Source organism: Stegostoma tigrinum, chromosome 41 (genome assembly GCF_030684315.1).
Source record: "Stegostoma tigrinum isolate sSteTig4 chromosome 41, sSteTig4.hap1, whole genome shotgun sequence".
In the NCBI taxonomy this organism is placed as follows: domain Eukaryota; kingdom Metazoa; phylum Chordata; class Chondrichthyes; order Orectolobiformes; family Stegostomatidae; genus Stegostoma; species Stegostoma tigrinum.
In genome coordinates this window covers 2,379,801-2,397,129 of record NC_081394.1, presented here as the reverse complement: position 1 = coordinate 2,397,129, position 17,329 = coordinate 2,379,801, and the positions used below count along the sequence as shown (strand labels likewise).

Here is a 17,329-nt window from a genome sequence, read left to right as displayed (position 1 = left end):
TGTGTGTGTGTGTCAGTGTGTGTGTGTGTGTATCAGTGTGTGTGCCTGTGTGTGTGCGCATGTTTGCGTGCGTGTCAGTGATGAGTGTGTGAGTGTGTGTGTATGTGTGAGCGTGTGTGTGTGTGTCAGTGATGAGAGTGAGTGTGTGTCAGTGGTGAGTGTGAGGGCGAGAGAGAGTGTGTGTGTGTGTGTGTGTGTGTGTGTGTGTGTGTGTGTGTGTGCCATTCATACAGAGGTAGAGAAAGACACACACACACACACACACACACACACACACACACACACACACACACACACACTCTCTCGCCCTCACACTCACCACTGACACACACTCACTCTCATCACTGACACACACACACACACACTCTCTCTCGCCCTCACACTCACCACTGACACACACTCACTCTCATCACTGACACACACACACACACACACACACACACACACACACACACACACACACACACACACACACACACACACACACACATTCGGCACAGAGTTGATGAGTTCAAAGCCCAGATCAGCTGAAGCTAGTGCTCCAAATGTGGAGTGATTGCAATTTGGGGATGGCTGAGAAGCTGGGATTGGAGGTAACAGAGAGAGGGAGGGGGTGGAAGGGCTGGAGGGGTTACAGAGATATGGAGGGGGTGTAGAGGCTGGAGAGGTTTACAGAGACAGGGAGGCGGTGTAGGGGCTGGAGGGGGTTACAGAGATAGGGAGGGGGTGTAGAGGCTGGAGAGGTTTACAGAGACAGGGAGGCGGTGTAGGGGCTGGAGGGGGTTACAGAGATAGGAACGGGGTGCAGGGGGCTGGAGGGGGTTACAGAGACAGGGAGGGGGTGTAGGGCTGGAGGGGGTTACAGAGATAGGGAGGGGGTGTAGGGGCTGGAGGGGGTTACAGAGACAGGGAGGGGGTGTAGGGCTGGAGGGGGTTACACAGATAGGGAGAGGGTGTAGGGGCTGGAAGAGGTTACAGAGATAGGGAGGGGGTGTAGGGGGCTGGAGGGGGTTACAGAGATAGGGAGGGGGTGTCGGGGCTGGAGGGTGTTACAGAGATAGGGAGGGAGGGGAGGGGTTGACGGAGGCCCCCAGCTGCAGTCTCGGCCCAGTCCCCAGCTCTGAACCTGTGTGCTGGAGCCGGGATTCTGTCAGGGACGAGCTTGGAGCAGTTCCCTGATGGGCCTGGAGACGCACCGGGTGGGGTCTGCTTGGAGCAGAATGCAAACTTCAGGAATAAGAACCGATGATGGGAACGCCGGAGCAGACGGGAACCGATAGGGTTGAAATGCTTGAGCCGAAGTGAAGGAAAGAGTGTGGTTCGGATTTGGAGCACACTGTCTGATGCTGAGTGAGTTCCTAATGAGGGTCTCTCTCTATCTCTCTCTCTCTCTCCCTAGGCATTCCAGTGTTGCAGTCCAGCCCAGAGGAAGTAACAGTGAAACACAAAGGCGAGAAAGTCACATTGACATGCACAGCATTCGGTTATCCCAAACCCACTGTCACATGGAACGTCCCGAAGCAACCAGTATGTGATAAATGTTCCTTATCGCAGGCATTTTTCAAACGCTGCCCTCCCTCTCCTTCCCCTTTGTAAAGCCCCTGGCCGGACCTGAGCCTGGGAATCGGGATTCGATCCCTGCCTCACCGTGGTCAAGAGCCCTTTCCCTGTGTCGGGAGGAGGGTGGGAAAGGGGACGGTCTGGGTGGGGGAGAGGAGGTAAAGGGGGAGACTGAATTGGGGGCATTCGGAATTTCTCCCTCGGGGGTTTTCGATCGGGTCAGTGAGGGAGACACCGTCCCCTGCAGCAGAGGGGGTGGGGGCCAGTCATCAGAGGGAAACAGGTTGGAGAGAATTGGAGCAGAGCTGGCCACACAGTCACACAACCCAACATTCCAGTTTACTCTGTGTCTAACCCCGTGCTGTCCCCAGGGCGGCGAGGACAAAATGACGAGCTCGGGGGTGCCCGTTCGCCCCTCGAGAAAGCAGCAGGATCCCAGTTTTGCGTGAGAACATAGAAGCGGAATGATGTCACTCTACATTGACCCCCGCTTCCAAATTCCTTGCCAAGAACAAAGAAAGTTACAGCACAGGAGCAGGCCCTTCGGCCCTACAAGCCTGCCCTGATCCAGATCGTCTGTCTAAACCTGTCGCCTAATTTTCAAGGATCTGTATCCCAGCTCCCTGCCCATCCATGCACCTGTCCAGATACATCTTAAATGACGCTATCGTGCCCGCCTCTACCACCTCCGCTGGCAACGTGTACCAGGCACCCACCACCCTCTGTGTAAAGAACTTTCCGCGCATATCTCCCTTAAACTTTCCTCCTCTCACTTTGAACTCATGACCCCTAGTAATTGAGACCCCCACTCTGGGAAAAAGCTTTTTGCTATCCACCCTGTCTATACCCCTCATGATTTTGTAGACCTCAATCAGGTCCGCCCTCAATCTCCGACTTTCTAATGAAAATAATCCTAATCTACTCAACGTCTCTTCATAGTTAGCACCCTCCATACCAGGCAAAATCCTGGTGAACCTCCTCGGCACTCTCTCCAAAGCATCCACATCCTTTTGGTAACTCTGCACCCTCTCCAAAGCATCCACATCCTTTTGGTAATGTGGCGACCAGAACTGTACACAGTACTCCAAATGTGGCCGAACCAAAGTCCTATACAACTGTAACATGACCTGCCAACTCTTGTACTCAATACCCCGCCCAATGAAGGAAAGCATGCCATATGCCTCCTTGACCACCCTATTGACCTGTGTTGTCACCTTCAGGGAACAATGGACCTGAACACCCAGATCTCTCTCTTCATCAATTTTCCCCAATGCCAAGTCCAGAGCCCTACAACCACAGAACCTTCTGACAGAGAAATATATTCCATGCACCTCTGCCCTGATCCCTAATTTTAGGTCTGTGCCCTCTGACCCTCCTCACAACCCTCTGGGCTGGCCCACAAGTGGAGACTGAGTGATGGAGTCACACAGCAGGGAAACATCCCGTTTGCCAGCTTCGGCCCACATCCCTCTAAACCCTTTCTAACCATGTCCCCATCCAGATGCCTTTTAAACGCTGTAACTGTACCAGCCCCCACCACCTCCTCTGGCAGCTCATTCCATACACGCACCACCCTGTTGTATGTTATGATCTGCCTGTACTGCACATAAAACATTTTCCACTGCACCTAGATACATGTGACAATAATAAATCAAATAAAATTAAAAATGTGGCCCCTCACATGCCTTTTAAATCTTTCCCCTCTCACCTTAAACCTATGCCCCTCTAGTTTTGGGCTCCCCTACCCTGGGGGGAAAGACCTCGTCTATTCACCCTGTCCATGCCCCTCATGGTTTTATAAACCTCTATATGGTCACCCCTCAGCCCCCGACGCTCCAGGGAAAATAGCCCCAGCCTATCCAGACCCTCCCTGTAGCTCAAACCTTCCAACCCTGGCAACATCCCTGTAAATCTTTTCTGAACCCTTTCAAGTTTCACACCATCCTTCCTGTAGCAGGGAGACCAGGATTGAACACAGTATTCCAAAAGTGGCCCTAACCAATGTCCTGTACAGCCCTAACATGACCCTCCCAACTCCCTATACTCAATGTACTGACCAATAAAGGCGAGCGTACCGAACACCTTCCTCACCGCCCTGTCTACCTGCGACTCCACTTTCAAGGAACTCTGTACCTGCTCCCTCCAAGATCTCCTTGTTCAGCAACACTCCCCAGGGCCTTACCATGAAGTGTATAAGTCCTGCCCTGATGTGCCTTTCCAAAATGCAGTGCCTCACATTTATCTCAATTAAACTCCATCTGCCACTCCCTGGCCCTTCAGCCCATCTGATCAGAGACCTGTTGTATTCTGAGTTAACCTTCTTCACTGTCCACTCCAGCCCCCAATTTCGGTGCCATCTGCAGACTTCCTAACCATAACCTCCTGTGTTCACATCCAAAGTGATTGTGTAAATGACCGAAAGCTGTGGACACAGCACCGATCCTTGTGGCACGCCTCCTCTCCCTATCACTTTCTCAAGCCCACTCTTCCTCTGAGACCCATCATTGTCTAAACCCTCTCCACCCCTACGACCGTCACTCCAGATCAATCTTTACAGAACTGGGGGTGGCAGGGGGCCAGGATTGAAAGAGCGGTGAGTCGGTCCCCCGGAGAGCTAGTGCATACAGACGCGATGGGCCGAACAGCCTCCTGCAACGGGACGGTCTGGAGATACCGTGCCTCGGGAGGGCTGCAGAGCTCAGTAGTGGATGGTGGCGTCCTGTTGGAACGCTGATGGATCAAGAGAGGAGGAGGAAGCCCGAATTCAAGACAGGAGGATGAGGTTAGGGAGCCTGTTCTCGAAGAGAGAGGAGCGGGGAGAATCTGTAACTCGCACCCTCTCCAAAAAAACCAATGGGAAGGGTAGAGGGATCTAACCTTTGATTTCAAAGCCCAGGTTGTGTTTCCTCCCGCTTGAGGAATCAAAGGGATGCATATTGTGAGCCAGCTTCAGGTTCCTTTCCTCCCTCTTCTCTCTCTCTAGTAATGGCCATCGCGTTCGTCTGGGTGGGGATGGCCTAGTGGTATTATCACTGGACTGTTAACACAGAGACCCAGGTAATGTTCTGGGGACCTGGGTTCGAATCCCACCACGGCAGGTGGTGGAATTTGAACTCAATAAAAATATCCGGAATTAAGAATCTAATGATGCCCGTGGTTGGAAAAACCCATCTGGTTCACTAATGTCCTTCAGGGAAGGATCCTTACCTGGTCTGGGCCTACTTGTGACTGCAGACCCACAGCAATGTGGTTGACTCTTAACTGCCCTCTGGGCAATTAGGGATGGACCATAAATGCCCACATTCCGTCAATGAATAAAAAAATGTAACCTGTCCCCACCAGTGCCTCTTGAGGTGCTGATGCACACCCGAGTCGACCGACCCACCAGCCTTCGCCGTATGAGTGTTGGGGGGAGGGGGTCGGAGTCCCTGATGAATTTCATGTCATCCATCCCCCGGCCGACCAGCCCGGCTGTCACATGACCGTCCTCCTCGCCAATCTGCAATGTTGGGGCTCATTGATTGAATTTTCTTTCCCCTGCTATATTTTGACAGGTGCTGACCCACTCCGAGAATGCCCTGGTCAGTCAGGTCTCCTTCCCAGTCAACAACAAGATGATCCAAGATGGAGTCGCATGCAACGCCACCAACAAATATGGCTCGACCCAGCGACGCTTCCATTTGGCGATTGGTTAGTCTGCGCCAACTTGGGTTGGGGCTTAGCCGATTGGCTGTGCTCGCAATATTACCCTCTGACCTTTGTGGTCATGGCAGTCTCGGGCGCTGCCCCAGGCCTGTGTAGAGCCAAGAGGCACACGATGCCTTTGGTAGTCTTAGAGTCATGGAGGTCGACAGCATGGAACCAGGACCTTCGGCCCAACCTGCCGGTGCTACCCAGTTTATTGGTCACCCATTTGCCTGCGTTGGGTCCATATCGCTCCATACCCATCCCATTCATGTACCTGTCTACATGTTGCACTCGCTTCCCCCGCGACCTCTGGTAGCCCATTTTCAGACACTCACCACCCTCTGCGTGAACAAAATCGATCCCTCTGGACCCTTTTGTATCTCTTCCTTCCCGCCTCAAACCTGTGCCCCCTGGTTCTAGATATCCCAATATATGTGGCCCAACTACAAACAGTGACAAAAGATGTGCCCAGTAGCTCTGCCCATCCAAGTGAAGTTGGCATTTATTATTGCCATGTGATCAAGGCTCTCATTTTCAGAGAATGCCCCTCTTCTGTAGATATCCTGCGATGGTGTGTCATCGACCGCGAGTCATTAACTCTGCCCAGAAAACAGTTCAGGGCAGCACAGGTCTGTTGGCAGTGAACGACCTGACCAAAGCCATTAGCCAGACGGGGTCACAGATGAGTAACTCCCGTCCCGTCTCCCCGCAGAGCCTGACCCACCATCTACAAGGCTCAAGTCAGGAGGGGGATGGAATACTCTCCACTTGCCCTGGATGTTGGGGAGGGGGGGGGGGCATCTCCAACAATAGCCAAGAAGCTCGACACCATCCAGGACAGAGCAGCCCCCGCTCGGTTGGCCCAACATCCACAAACATCCCACTCCCTCTCCCCCACCGACGCTCATCAGTCAGTTTGAGCTCCAGCAACACTCAAAATGTTTCATCAGTTATTCAGACTGTCTGTCTAAGACTGATCCAGCGAAATATTAAATCAATGCTTTTTTTGCTTCTCCTTTTGCAGTAAAACCCACCACAGCGCCTCCACAGACATCAGGAGGTAAGGATGTGAATTTAACCATTAGCACCGTTCAGCCATGCTCGTATGTAAAAGGTCAGACCTCCCAAACTATGTTCTCCCCAAAGTTGTGCAGTAGTCTGCATTCACCCTTCGGGCCCAGCATTTATTGCCCCTGTCTCTAGTTGCCCCCCTTGAGAAGGGGCAGGGTGAGCTGCCTTCTTGACCCGCTGCAATCCATGTGCTGGAGGGTTAGCCCCTTAGGGAGGGAATTCCTGGATTCTGACCCAGTGACATTGAAGGAACGCCGATATATTTCCCAAGTCGGGATGGGGAGGCGCTCAGAGGGGAACTTGTTCCCATGTAACTGCTGCCCCTTGTCGTTCCCGATGGAAGTGGCCATGGGTTTGGAAGGTGCTGCCTGAGGGGCCTTGGTGAGGTTCTGCAGCGCATCTTGTAGATGGTACACACTGTTGCGACTGAGCGTTGGTGGGGGGGAGGGAGTGGGATGTTTGTGGATGTGGGGCCGATCGAGCGGGGGCTGCTCTGTCCTGGATGGTGTTGAGCTTCTTGAGTGTGGTTGGGGCTGCACTCATCGAGTATTCTGTAACACTTCCCTGGCATTGACTGTGTAACTCCTGCCCTGGTTTGCTTTGGGAGGAGTCAGGAGGTGAGTTATTTGCTGCAGGATTCCCAGCATCTGACCGGCTCCTGTAGCCACACAGTTTGTTGTGGAGGGCAGTTAGACAGTGTAGAGGGAGCTTCACTCTGTATCCAGTCTGCCAGGTTTCCCCCATCCCATGCCTCCTTACTTTCTGCATGAGCCTACCATGGGGAGCCTTATCAAACGCCTTACTTAAACCCATGTAAACCGCATCCACCGCTCCACCTTCATCCGTGTGTTTGGTCTCCTCTTCAAAGAATTCAATACGGTTTGTGACCTGCCCCTCACAAACCCATGCACTAATTCTCACTGCCCCTGTCCTGGGAGTGTCTGATGGGGGAACAGTGTAGAGGGAGCTTTAGACTGCATCAGAACCCGTGCTGTCCCTGTCCTGTGAGTGTTTGATGGGGGACAGCGTAGAGAGAGCTTTACTCTGTATCTAAACCCGTGCTGTCCCTGTCCCTTGGTGCATTTGATGGTGGACGCTGTAGAGGAAGCTTTACTCTATGTCTAACCCCGTGTTGTCGCTATCCTGGGAGTATTTGATGCGGGGAACAGTGTAGAGGGAGCTTTACTCTGTATCTAACCATGTGCTGTCCCTGTCCTGGGAGTTTTTGATGGGAGACAATGTAGAGAGAGCTTTACTCTGTATCTAACCCCATGCTGTCCCTGTCCTGGGAGTGTTTGATGGCGGGGACACTGTAGACGGAGCTTTACTCTGTATCTAACCCCATGCTGTCCCTGTCCTGGGAATGTTTGATGGGGGGCAGTGTCGAGGGAGCTTTATTCTGTATCTAACCCCATGCTGTCCCTGTCCTGGGAATGTTTGATGGGGGCAGTGTAGAGGGAGCTTTACTCTGTATCTAACCCCGTGGTGCCCCTGCCCCGGGAGGGTTTGGTACTGGGCTGATTACCAGTGAGAAGGAGCACGTGCCCTGCCTTGGTGTGATGGTCATGGGTCTTCCTGGCCCGCTCTTCACCTCTCTCACTGCACTGCCCCGATGTCTCCCACGATGCCCAGGACTGTGCCATGTTAGCCTTTACCCCTGTCTCAGTCTAACCCTCTGCTCTCTTCCTTAACGCTGCTCAGTGGATTCAGTGAAGAAGACAAGTAAGTGAGCCACTCCTCCTCTGAACAGACTTGGGCCTTCACCAAAGACCCTGGCGCAACCGGCCCATGGTCTTGCCTCCGTTGCACTCCTTTTCTACTCCAAATCAGCCATTGTAATCCTCCCCTCCCTTCTTCTCCTCCAACGTCCCCCCATCATTGACCCATTTCACTCCAACTGTGTTGGCCTCTCTGTGCCCTGGTCTTCATTCCCGACTTCACTCCACAACACTGACAAGCAAGGACCCCACTTCCAGTTGGACCTCTCGACGGCTTTCCCAAACCCCGTAGCCTCTTTGCTTCCCATCACACATGACCATTCATCATGGGAACAAGGAGGCTCTCCTCCTGGAGGGCCAGGCGAGGAGATGACCCTGAGATCAGTCAAACAGTGCCACCTCTGGGCAGAGTGCGCGGAGGGAGGCCTGAGGGGAACAGGCACCGCCCAGATGCAACGAGATAGGATTGTACCAAGAGCCAAGGACCCTTCCTCGGTGGCCGGTGGTCGACAGTCTCTGGGGCTGGTCTGGACTTGTCGGACTCCCAAACAGTGGGATCGCACTGTGCATTGGCTTCAAGCATGAGACACAGCAATCCTCATTGCAGCCTCTCTCTCTCTAGACCTTTGATAATTCTGAACATTACAAAGAACAAAGCCCAATAAATAGGAGCAGGAGCGGGCCATTCGGCCCTTCCAGCATGCACTGTTCCATAACATCATGGCTGATCTTCCAGTTTAGCCCCTGTTTCCCACCCTCTCCCTTGTAACCCTTGATCCGTTGAGCTCTAAGAATTATCTCTAACTCCTTCTTGTAAACATGCAATGTTTTGGCCTCAAACACTTTCTGTGACAGAGAATTCCAGGGGCTCTCCACTCGCTGGGCGAAGATATTTCTCCTCATTTCAGCTCTTTAGATTGTGATCCCCTGGTTCTGGGCTCCCCCCACCTCTCGGTTATCGGGAATATCCTTCCTGGGTTCACCCCGTTGAGTTCTGTTAGAATGCTATAGGTTTCTATGAAAGTCCCCCATCATTCGCCTGTGCTCCAGCGGATTCCAGACCAATCCAATCTCTCTTTGTACATCATATCCTAGCATCCCAGGAATCACGTTCTGAGGAAAGGTCGCTCGATCCGAAACATTGACACTGATTTCTGTCCACAGGTGCTGCCCGACCTGCTCAGCTTTTTCCAGCAATCTCTATTTTTCCACATAGAGCTCAGATACAATCGCTATTGTGTGGAAAACAGGATCTTCGGCCCAAAAAGTCCACACTGACCCTCAGAGCATCTCAACCAGACCCATGCCCTATAACCCACCGAACCTGCACATCCCTGGGCACTATGGGTAATTTAGCACGGCCAATCCACCCTAACCTGCACATCCCTGGGCACTATGGGTAATTTAGCACGGCCAATCCATCCTAACCTGCACATCCCTGGGCACTATGGGTAATTTAGCATGGCCAATCCACCCTAACCCGCACATCCCTGGGCACTATGGGTAATTTAGCATGGCCTATCCACCCTAACCCGCACATCCTTGGGCATTATGGGTAATTTAGCATGGCTAATCCACCCTAACCCGCACATCCCTGGGCACTATGGGTAACTTAGCATGGCCAATCCACCCTAAGCTGCACATCCCTGGGCACTATGGGTAATTTAGCCTGGCCTATCCACCCTAACTTGCACATCCCTGGGCACTATGGGTAATTTAGCACGGCCTATCCACCCTAACCTGCACATCCCTGGGCACTATGGGTAATTTAGCATGGCCAATCCACCCTAACCTGCTCATCTTAGAACTGTGGCAGGAAACGCACATAGACAAGGGGAGAATGTGCAAACTCCACACAGATAATTGCCCGAGGCTGTAATCGAATGTAGGTCTCTGGCTCTGTGAGGCAGCTAACCAATGAGCCACCGTGCCACCCCAGAGTCGATCTGGGAAAACTTTGCCGCGCTCGCTCAGCAATGAAGCTCCAAACTGAAAACACAATCTGTCTCTTCTCCATCTATCTCCTACTCTACCCATCTTCTATCTGCCTCCCCCCCGCCTCCCTACTTATTTCAGGACCCCCTTCCCCTCCCTCATTTCTGATGCAGTGTCTAGGCCCGAAACATCAGCTTTCCTGCTCCTCTAATGCTGCCTGGCCTGCTGTGTTCCTCCAGGTCCACACTGTGTTCTCTCTGACCCTGCCTGGCCCGCTGTGTTCCTCCAGCTCCACACTGTGTTCTCTCTGACCCTGCCTGGCCTCCTATGTTCCTCCAGCTCCACACTGTGTTCTCTCTGACGCTGCCTGGCCTCCTGTGTTCCTCCAGGTCCACACTGTGTTCTCTCTGACCCTGCCTGGCCTGCTGTGTTCCTCCAGCTCCACACTGTGTTCTCTCTGACGCTGCCTGGCCTGCTGTGTTCCTCCAGCTCCACACTGTGTTCTCTCTGACACTGCCTGGCCCGCTGTGTTCCTCCAGCTCCACACTGTGTTCTCTCTGACGCTGCCTGGCCTGCTGCGTTCCTCTGGGTCCACACTCTGTTCACTGTAACGCTGCCTGGCCTGCTGTATTCCTCCAGGTCCACACTGTGTTCTCTCTGATGCTGCCTGGCCCGCTGTGGTCCTCCAGGTCCACACTGTGTTCTCTCTGACGCTGCCTGGCCCGTTGTGTTCCTCCAGCTCCACACTGTGTTCTCTCTGACCCTGCCTGGCCTCCTGTGATACTCCAGGTCCACACTGTGTTCTCTCTGACGCTGCCTGGCCTGCTGCGTTCCTCTGGGTCCACACTCTGTTCTCTGTGACGCTGCCTGGCCTGCAGTGTTCCTCTGGGTCCACACTGTGTTCTCTCTGATGCTGCCTGGCCCACTATGTTCCTCCAGCTCCACACTGTGTTCTCTGTGACGCTGCCTGGCCTGCAGTGTTCCTCCAGGTCCACACTGTGTTCTCTCTGACGCTGCCTGGCCTGCTGTGTTCCTCCAGCTCCACACTGTGTTCTCTCTGACGCTGCCTGGCCCGCTGTGTTCCTCCAGCTCTCCACCTTGTTAACATAGCCCTATAGTTGTGTGGTCTCACCAAGATCCTGCAGCAAGAATCCTGTGTACGAACCCTTTCACTCTGAAGGCCAAAGTGCCGCTGACCTTCCTTATCATCACTGTATGACCACATTTTGGTCACCCCTGAGTGTTTCCTTTCAATGAGAAGGAGACAAGTCAGTTTTTGATGTTGCTCATGCCTCTGTAGCCTGCACCATCAGTACATTCTGTGTGCCCAGATGGAGAGCGGGTCAGTACCATGTCTATTTTCCCCCTGTCCCACCCACATCCTGCGATCATCAACAAAATTCCTCAAAGTCTGACACTTTCTCTCTCTCTCTCTCTGCAGAGGGCCGTGAGTCGCAGGGAGGTGGGGGTGGGGCCATTATCGCTGTGGTGGTCTGTATCCTCCTGCTGCTCCTGGTGGTGGCCATCTTGTACTGCCTGCACAGAAAGGGCAAGCTCACGTGCGGAAAATCGCAGGAAAAGGACAGGTGAGTGCGCGGTGGCGTGGCCGAGAGCAAACGCGGCCAACGTCGGGTGAGGGGGCAGTGGGGCGTTGGAGGGAGCCGGGGTGTTGGGGTTGTGGGGTTAGTGGCGAGCGTGGGGTCTTGGGAACCTGGGAATGAGATCCTGCTTGGTGGCCATTTTGGATCAGACTTCTTGAAGAAAACATTCATGCAGATGGACCCAGGACATCAAAGGGTGAGAAAGAAATGGTGTAAAAGGAGAAAAGTGAACAATTTAGGTCTGTGGGCTGAAAAAGGAGAGGAAAGAAATGCAGTAAAGACTACTGAGTAAACACTTCAGATTTTCTAGCCCCAGGTCTGACGAACAAGGGTGAAGGGTGAGAGAGTGGTGTTTTGCTGGTGATGGTCACATGATAAATTTACACATGCTCTGTCACCAAATGGCCACATTATTTGGATGTTTAGGCACATTTCCTCCCTTTCTTTGGATTCCCTCACTCTCCACCTCTCCCTCACTCTGAAACATTCCCTTGATTCTCAGTGTTGGAGACAGGCTACAGAGATTTGAGACAAAGCATCTGGATTAACACTCAGTGTCAGTGCTGAGGGAGCGGGCACCGTTGGAGGGTCAGTGCTGAGGGAGTGGGCACTGTCGGAGGGTCAGTGCTGAGGGAGTGGGCACTGTCGGAGGGTCAGTGCTGCGGGAGTACTGCACTGTCAGAGGGTCAGTGCTGAGGGAGTGGGCACTGTCGGAGGGTCAGTGCTGAGGGAGCGCCGCACTGTCGGAGGGTCAGTGCTGAGGGAGCGGGCACTGTCAGAGGGTCAGTGCTGAGGGAGTGGGCACTGTCGGAGGGTCAGTGCTGAGGGAGCGCCGCACTGTCGGAGGGTCAGTGCTGAGGGAGTGGGCACTGTTGGAGGGTCAGTGCTGAGGGAGTGGGCACTGTCGGAGGGTCAGTGCTGAGGGAGCGCCACACTGCCGGAGGGTCAGTGCTGAGGGAGTGCCGCACTGTCAGAGGATCAGTGCTGAGGGAGCGGGCACTGTCGGAGGGTGAGTGCTGAGGGAGTGGGCACTGTCAGAGGGTCAGTGCTGAGGGAGCGGGCACTGTCGGAGGGTGAGTGCTGAGGGAGTGGGCACTGTCAGAGGGTCAGTGCGGAGGGAGCGCAGCACTGTCGGAGGGTCAGTGCTGAGGGAGTGGGCACAGTTGGAGGGTCACTGCTGAGGGAGCGCAGCACTGTCGGAGGGTCACGGCTGAGGGAGCGGGCACTGTCGGAGGGTCAGTGCTGAGGGAGCGCCGCACTGTTGGAGAGTCAGTGCTGAGGGAGCGCCGCACTGTCGGAGGGTCAGTGCTGAGGGAGTAGGCACTATCGGAGGGTCAGTGCTGAGGGAGCGGGCACTGTCAGAGGGTCAGTGCTGAGGGAGCGGGCACTGTCGGAGGGTCAGTGCTGAGGGAGTGGGCACTGTCGGAGGGTCAGTGCTGAGGGAGCGGGCACTGTCGGAGGGTCAGTGCTGAGGGAGTGGGCACAGTCGGAGGGTCAGTGCCGAGGGAGCGGGAATGTGAGAACTGGAGGGGATTTGAGAGCGTCGGAGAATGTACCATTTGATATTAGAGAAAGAGAGAGACCGAGCAGCAAAGTATGAATGAGAAAGAAGACAAAAGTTTTGGAGGAGGGTTAGCAAAAAGAATAAAAACCCCGATGGTAGAGAGAGGCCATCTGGGAGTGTAACTGAGGGAGATCAAGTAGGGGAGCTGGGCAGGGAGCTCAGTGCAGTGTGGATGATGCTGTAATTTTATTTATTCGTCCATTAGCTCTGGGGATAAAGGGGAGTCCCTTAATCCTGAAGCAGCGCAGAGAGCTGTGGGAGAGGGGACTGGAGGAGAACAAAGATGGGGTGGTGGGCCGCGACGGTGACACAGCTGGGAGAATCCCTGTGATCCACCACCAATCACAGTTAATGAGTCCTCAAGGAATCCATTCGGAAAGTGAGGGACAACGAAACAGTCTAGTTCCACTGCTGCCCCAAACACTGTATTTCAACAATGTCGCCTCATTAAGGGGGACGGAAGAACCCAGGACAGAGGGTCCCTGAGGAAGGAGGGGAGGAGGGGGAGAGTGCTAGGGGTGGAGTGTGGGGTATTTCTCCTCCCCCCAGCCACCTGCCCGTGTAGGCTCCTCGCCCGGGGAACCGCGTGCCATCCACGGCCTCACAGTCGGCATCGCTCCCCTAACCCCCCCAGCTCGTCGGCCACCTGCAGCTATTCTGCTGCGCGAGCATCGCGGGGGAATCCCTTGGCCCGCGAAGGCGCCCCGCGTTCCCGTACGCCCGACCCGTGTCACACCCCCACAGAATGAACGGAGAGGGAAGGGGGAGTTGTGAGCGGGTGGGGAATGGGAAAGGTCAGCTAGCTTCCGGTCACCCAGAAAGCTTTGAGGGGGACTAAACGAAAGGGCGGGATGCGGTGGGGCTGTTTGGGGAGGATGGGGCATGGAGAGGTTTGGGGTGGGGGGATGGCGCAGAGTTCAGAACGCTGGGCTACTGAAGGCTGGAAATAGAGGGGGTTACAGAGATAGGGAGGGGGTGTAGGGGCTGGAGGGGGTTACAGGGATAGGGAGGGGGTGTAGAGGCTGGAGGGGGTTACAGAGATAGCGAGGGGGTGTAGGGGCTGGAGGGGTTACAGAGATAGGGAGGGGTTTAGGGGCTGGAGGGGGTTACAGGGATAGGGAGGGGGTGTAGGGGCTGGAGGGGGTTACAGGGATAGGGAGGGGGTGTAGGGGCTGGAGGGGGTTACAGGGATAGGGAGGGGGTGTAGGGGCTGGAGGGGGTTACAGGGATAGGGAGGGGCTGTAGGGGCTGGAGGGGGTTACAGGGATAGGGAGGGGCTGTAGGGGCTGGAGGCCCTCATGTTTATTCCCTTTATCCCACTCTGGGTTTATCCGGTTCTACGCTGATCGCGGCTGAGATATTGACATCTGTTTATGATCCTCTCTCTCTCTCTCTCTCTCTCTCTCTCTCTCTCATTGCCGTAGCGTGAAATTGGGGTCCGAGGATCAGTGTCTTCGGGAGAAGATGGGCAATTGAGGAGAAAGAGTTGGTGGAGGAGACAATGAGTTTGCCGAAGGACCTTGTGAGATATCAACCCCCGTACACTGACCGGAGCGCCTGTGATGTTCCCTCTTCTTTCTCTCGAGCAGATATCATTTCAAGAGATTTACTTGTTGTAACAAGCACCACTGCCGAGACCCTTCCTGTCCCCGTAGACCTTTCCTTCAAGCACACCTCTGTCCCGTCTCTTGGGGTCTTTGGAAAATCTTCATCCAAGACGCACATGAAAAGATCCCCACTTCACCCAGTTAGGGCTTCAGTTACTAAGGGGCGGCATGGCGACTCAATGGTTAGCACTGCAGCCTCACAGCACCAGAGACCCGGGTTTGATCCCACCCTCGGGCGACTGTCTGTGTCGAGTTTGCACATTCTCCCTGTGTCTGTGTGGGTTTTCTCCGGGTGCTCCGGTTTCCTCCCACAGTCCGAAGATGTGCAGGCTAGATGGATTGGCCTTGCTAAATTACCCATAGTGCCCAGGGCTGTGCAGGTTAGGGTGGATTGGCCGTGCTAAATTACCCATAGTGCCCAGGGCTGTGCAGGTTAGGGTGGATTGGCCTTGCTAAATTACCCATAGTGCCCAGGGCTGTGCAGGTTAGGGTGGATTGGCCGTGCTAAATTACCCATAGTGCCCAGGGATGTGCAGGATAGGGTGGATTGGAAATGCTAAATTACCCATAGTGCCCAGGGATGTGCAGGTTAGGGTGGATTGGCCATGCTAAAATACCCATAGTGCCCAGGGATGTGCAGGTTAGGATGGATTGGCCATGCTAAATTACCCATAGTGCCCAGGGATGTGCGGGTTAGGGGGATTGGCTATGGTAAATTACCCATAGTTCCCAGGGATGTGCGAGTTAGGGTAGATTGGCCATAGTAAATTACCCATAGTGCCCAGGGGTGCGTGGGTTATAGTGAGATGGGTGTGGGTGGGATGTTTCAAGGGGCAGTGTGAACTTGTTGGGACGAAGGGCCTGTTTCCACACTAATCTAATTCCCATGCTCGGGGGCAGCTAGAGAACTCCCAACCTTTACCTTCTGGCCTCTTTCGCCAATGAGCTGGCGTGACATGGACCATGACCCCTGAACCCTCACTCTCGTTCGTCCCCGGGTGCCGGAGGGTTTGGCTAGTTTGGGTCGCTCGGTGTTTCAGCACGACCCGGGCCCACTTGTGCAGGGTCTATGCTCAGGGCCCTCCCGAAAACAGAGTTTAAACCAGGCCTGAGGATCTGAGACACACCTCAGTGCAGTCCCCCTGGGGTGGGGGTTGGGGTGGTGGCAGGAGATGTCTTTGGGACGTTAAAGGTAAATTTTAAAACTTTCACCCTGAAGTTTGGAAGATCTAACCCCGTGCTGTCCCTGTCCCTGGGAAGGTTAGATGGGGGGACAGTGTAGAGGGAACTTTACCCTATATCTAACCCCGTGCTGTCCCTGTCCTGGCTGAGTTTGATGGGGGACAGCGTAGAAGGAGTTTTACCCTCTATCTAACTCCATGCTGTCCCTGTCCTGGCTGAGTTTGATTGGGGGTACGGTGTAGAGGAAGCTTTACCCTCTATCTAACTCCGTGCTGTCCCTGTCCTGGGAGTGTTGAATGGGGGGACAGTGTAGAGGGAGCTTTACCCTCTATCTAACTCCGTGCTGTCCCTGTCCTGGGTGTGTTTGATGGGCGGACAGTGTAGAGGGAGCTTTACCCTCTAGCTAACCCCGTGCTGACCCTGTCCTGGGCGTGTTGGATGGGTGATGAAAAGTCCGTTTTCAGTTCTGTTACCAAACGTCAGGATCAGGAGCGAGAGAAAATGCTGAAGTCCATTCTGCCCTCTTTGTTATACTAGCCCCAACTCCCCAATGGAGACAGGATTGGTGTCGACCCCACTGGTGTTTGCGATAATGAGTATCTGTTGTACTTGTTTGAAGTAACAAGGTGTAGAGCTGGATGATCACAGCAGGCCAAGCAGCATCAGAGGAGCAGGGAGGCTGACATTTCGGGCCTAGACCCTTCTTCAGAAATGGGTTAGGTTTAGGGTTAGCATTTCTGAGGAAGGGTCTAGGCCCGAAACATCAACCTCCCTGCTCCTCTGATGCTGCTTGGCCTGCTGTGTTCATCCAACTCTACATCGTGTTGTCTCGGATTCTCCAGCATCTGCAGTTCCTACTATCCCTGAAACTTGTTTGAAATGTTTGTGGTTCTTCGTGTGTTTTTTTTAACCCTATGGGGGGATGAAGGAGGTGGATCATAAGGAAGAAATTCCGACTCCCAACCTTCACCCGCTCCCTCCCCACTTGCCAGCAAGGAATTGGATATGTTTCTATCTCTTCTCACGTCCCTAGATTGTCCTCACCTCTCCTCCTCTGGTGAGTCTCCTGGAATGTATGTGGGTTTCCCACAAGGCCATCCGCCATGCTCCATGTCTCTGGAAAAAAAACATTTTTTTTTGGAATTATTTCTAGCGTTGCTGCCCTCCGTTGCCACGCTCCCCAAATCGCTTCCCTTCTCCCCCCACCCAAACCTCAGGCCTGGCTGTTATCCATCTCCTGCTCAGGGATGGTCGCCCTCCGAGCTGCCTTCCGCTCTGGGCGGGGGAGGGGGGGCAGTGCGAATGGACGGCCACACATCTTTCGCGCCTGCCCCTTCGAGACCCTCTCCCCACCCCTCTACCCCCTCCAACCCCTACCCCCAGGGCGTGACAGTTGGAGTGATG

The 17,329-nt window shown here is 54.3% G+C and overlaps 1 protein-coding gene across 2 annotated transcripts in view; it reads left to right on the top strand.

Moving 5' to 3' along the window:
* LOC125448522 (basal cell adhesion molecule-like) overlaps positions 1–16,578 on the top strand; it is a 97,643-nt gene extending 81,065 nt beyond the window's left edge. The window contains exons 11-16 of one of the 2 annotated variants that reach the window (XM_059641318.1): positions 1,400–1,527; positions 5,115–5,250; positions 6,272–6,307; positions 8,020–8,040; positions 11,413–11,557; positions 14,561–16,578. In XM_059641318.1, coding sequence (XP_059497301.1) covers positions 1,400–1,527; positions 5,115–5,250; positions 6,272–6,307; positions 8,020–8,040; positions 11,413–11,557; positions 14,561–14,612 — 518 coding nt within the window. In that variant the 3' untranslated portion in view covers positions 14,613–16,578. The remainder of the gene's footprint in view (positions 1–1,399; positions 1,528–5,114; positions 5,251–6,271; positions 6,308–8,019; positions 8,041–11,412; positions 11,558–14,560) is intronic. The other variant, XM_059641319.1, reaches the window with a different exon arrangement.
* The last annotated feature ends 751 nt before the right edge of the window (positions 16,579–17,329 follow it).